This window comes from Genypterus blacodes, unplaced genomic scaffold, assembly GCF_046128005.1.
Source record: "Genypterus blacodes isolate CSIRO-AG114 ecotype Tasmania unplaced genomic scaffold, CSIRO-AGI_Gbla_v1 ptg000201l_1, whole genome shotgun sequence".
NCBI classification, from domain to species: Eukaryota; Metazoa; Chordata; class Actinopteri; order Ophidiiformes; family Ophidiidae; genus Genypterus; species Genypterus blacodes.
In genome coordinates, this window is record NW_027467000.1 from 120,001 (window position 1) to 122,709 (window position 2,709).

The 2,709-nt window shown below is 50.9% G+C and overlaps 1 protein-coding gene across 2 annotated transcripts in view; it reads right to left on the reverse strand.

The window, feature by feature from the left end:
- Window positions 1–2,269, reverse strand: part of LOC143015442 (attractin-like protein 1) — a 114,983-nt gene extending 112,714 nt beyond the window's left edge. The window contains exon 1 of one of the 2 annotated variants that reach the window (XM_076169425.1): window positions 1,266–2,269. In XM_076169425.1, coding sequence (XP_076025540.1) covers window positions 1,266–1,465 — 200 coding nt within the window. In that variant the 5' untranslated portion in view covers window positions 1,466–2,269. The remainder of the gene's footprint in view (window positions 1–1,265) is intronic. The other variant, XM_076169424.1, reaches the window with a different exon arrangement.
- Between the last annotated feature and the right edge of the window lie 440 nt (window positions 2,270–2,709).

Consider the following 2,709-nt stretch of genomic DNA (forward strand, 5'->3'; position numbering starts at 1 on the left):
TAGATATGAGGAAAACAGCACAACAGGATTCATTTCCTCCATACATCTAACTTACATGTTAGCCTTAATATGAGACAAACAAATATCAGAGACATGAAGACCCTGACGCACAATAACACAACTGGTGTGTCAAACAGGTCATTCATTCATTACAGGCTTAAATACGTCACAACACACACAAACACACGCGCACACACACACACACACACACACACACACACACACACACACACACACACACACACACACACAGAAGACGTTTACCACAAAGTGCCACTCAGCCTCATCGTGTCTGTTGGAGCAGTAAGCAGCACTAATGGACCGTGAGAAGTTGTGTGTCTTCCTCCTGTCCTGTGCAACACTCTCACAACAATCACACTGAGCAGGACATGTGAGGATCCTCTGGAGAGAAGAGTCCAGACTGAGGTCCTGCCACCTCCAGAGAGAGGAGGAGAGGTCAGGCTGTCTGGAGCGTATGAGCAACCATCAGCGCCACAGACCAGGAGAGAAGCTTCACCTCTCACATCAAAGAGTTCACATGTGCAGTGTGTCGTAACACAACTTAGCTCCTGATATCGTCTGAGGTGAAAGCGGAGTGTGTGTGAGGTAGACAGGGACTCACTGCTACTGGTAGTTCTGATTTGATTTGAGAGGCTCAATACTTTTCAATCAGGGAACTGGCTCTGCTCCAGTCAGCTTCAACCGGCCCGTGGGGTCAAAGGTCAGAGGGCCTACACAGCCAGGCAAACCTAATCACACCTATAGCTAATTAACACACACACACACACACACACACACACACACACACACACACACACACACACACAGGCAGGAGAGGAGGGGTCCACACATGCTCGGCCCCCAGTCGGTCTCCATCCCCTGACCTTCTCCCAGTAAGGAGACCGTGTGACCCCTGTGCCTTCTAAACACACACACACACACACACACTTTACAGCTTGTTTGTCTGTGGCACTAATCAGCCCTCATACTCCTGATAACGGAACCAAACAAAGTGTGAAGGACTGAGGTCAAACAACAACACGGATTCATGTGTGTTACATTACAGCCACTTACTCACCAAACTCAGGCTGACTGCAGCAAATAAGGAGCAGAGGAGCGACGAGATCACAACAACAAACTCCCCAAACCTGCTCAGAAGGATTCAAGATCCAGGTTCTGGACCGAATGACAGCGGTTAGCTGAGCTCATCGGGCCGGACGGGGGCCGCTGTGTGTGTGTGTGTGTGTGTGAGGTCGTAAACTTACTTGAACCTTCCCTGGCAGTGTTGGCACTGATCCCCGACCCATCCGTGCTCACAGGCGCAGCTCCCGTTCACGCAGCGGCCGGAGAAGCAGCTCTTCTCGCAGGACTTGGGCACCGACGCGTCCGTGAGGAGCAGCAGCTGGAGCAGCGCGAACACTCCCAGGCAGACGCTCCGGACACACACGCACCCGGCCCGGTCCATGATGGAGCGCGTCAGGCGGCGCCAGGGGGTCGCCCAGGTGTTCCGGTTTCACTGGACCTGCCTGTGATGCGTTCGGGGCCGCTTGTAAACGCCAAATACGCGTCGTGGGGTCCCGCCGAGCTCCGGTAACAGCGGCGGAGAGACGGAGAGCAACTTTATGGAAACGGTTCAAGTCTGTGAAAACATTTCACCGCGTCATCGTTCGTGTTGAGGAAGAAATAATCCCAAACGCGGCTAAACGCCCCGCTGAGCGGCCGTCACACACTTCCAGATAAGTTCCAGCGCGGTCATGGGTGCCATGTAAACACACGGCCGTGACCGCGATCCTGAGCAGGAGCCTGTAAATAAACCCAAAACACGGATCTCGCTCTCTCTTTCTCTCTCTCTCTCTCACACACACACACACACACAAACACACACAGAGCCTGACGGGTGCCGGCGCCTCTCTCCTGCCGGATTCTGGGCCCAGTCACAGACGAGTCCCGGTGCCGAGCGGAGTTGTGTGGGGATGCGGCAGTGAGCTCCGAGCCGCGGCGCTCTCCCGGTGCGTCGCTTCTCTGTGTGCCTGTCTGCGGCCGCTCTGTGACGGGGAAACTCCTGGACAAAGCCCCGAGCATGAGCAGTAGGACCGCGCGGTTAAAGGGGCAGTCCGCTGCTCCAAACGCTTCATCCAGCGGCCAACACGCGGAGATGTGACGGCAAATATGAGAGTGAACGTCTAAAGGAAGACATTTACATATTTACATTATGACGCACGTGTGTAAACAACAAAAGGTCGTGTTGTTATCAAGATGGAGCAAATAAATCAACACACAAATGGGCTAAATACACAGATAAAGACTCACAACAGATCATAGAGAGAAAGAATGACGTATTTAAAAAAGAAATAATGCTATTATATAAAATTGCAAGTAACAGCAAATAGCTGCATAACACAGAGAGGCACAGAAATACAATTAAATTCCATCTCCTCGCATTTAAAGACCTAATTCCAATAACATTTGATCATGATAACTCATAACTCAAACCTTTAGTGTCTTTGCGTTGCTATAACAAAATAAAAACACAACATTAAAGGTTTTGTCTGTTTTGACCGCCAGGGGGCAGACATAAACAAACACATTATCCTGACATACAGAATATCAGCTTAGCCTGGAGTCCAACTTGGGTCAATATTCGGTGAACTTTGACCTCCAAGACCTCCGCTCAGCTGTCTGAAATTAAACTGTGAATAACAGAGACAA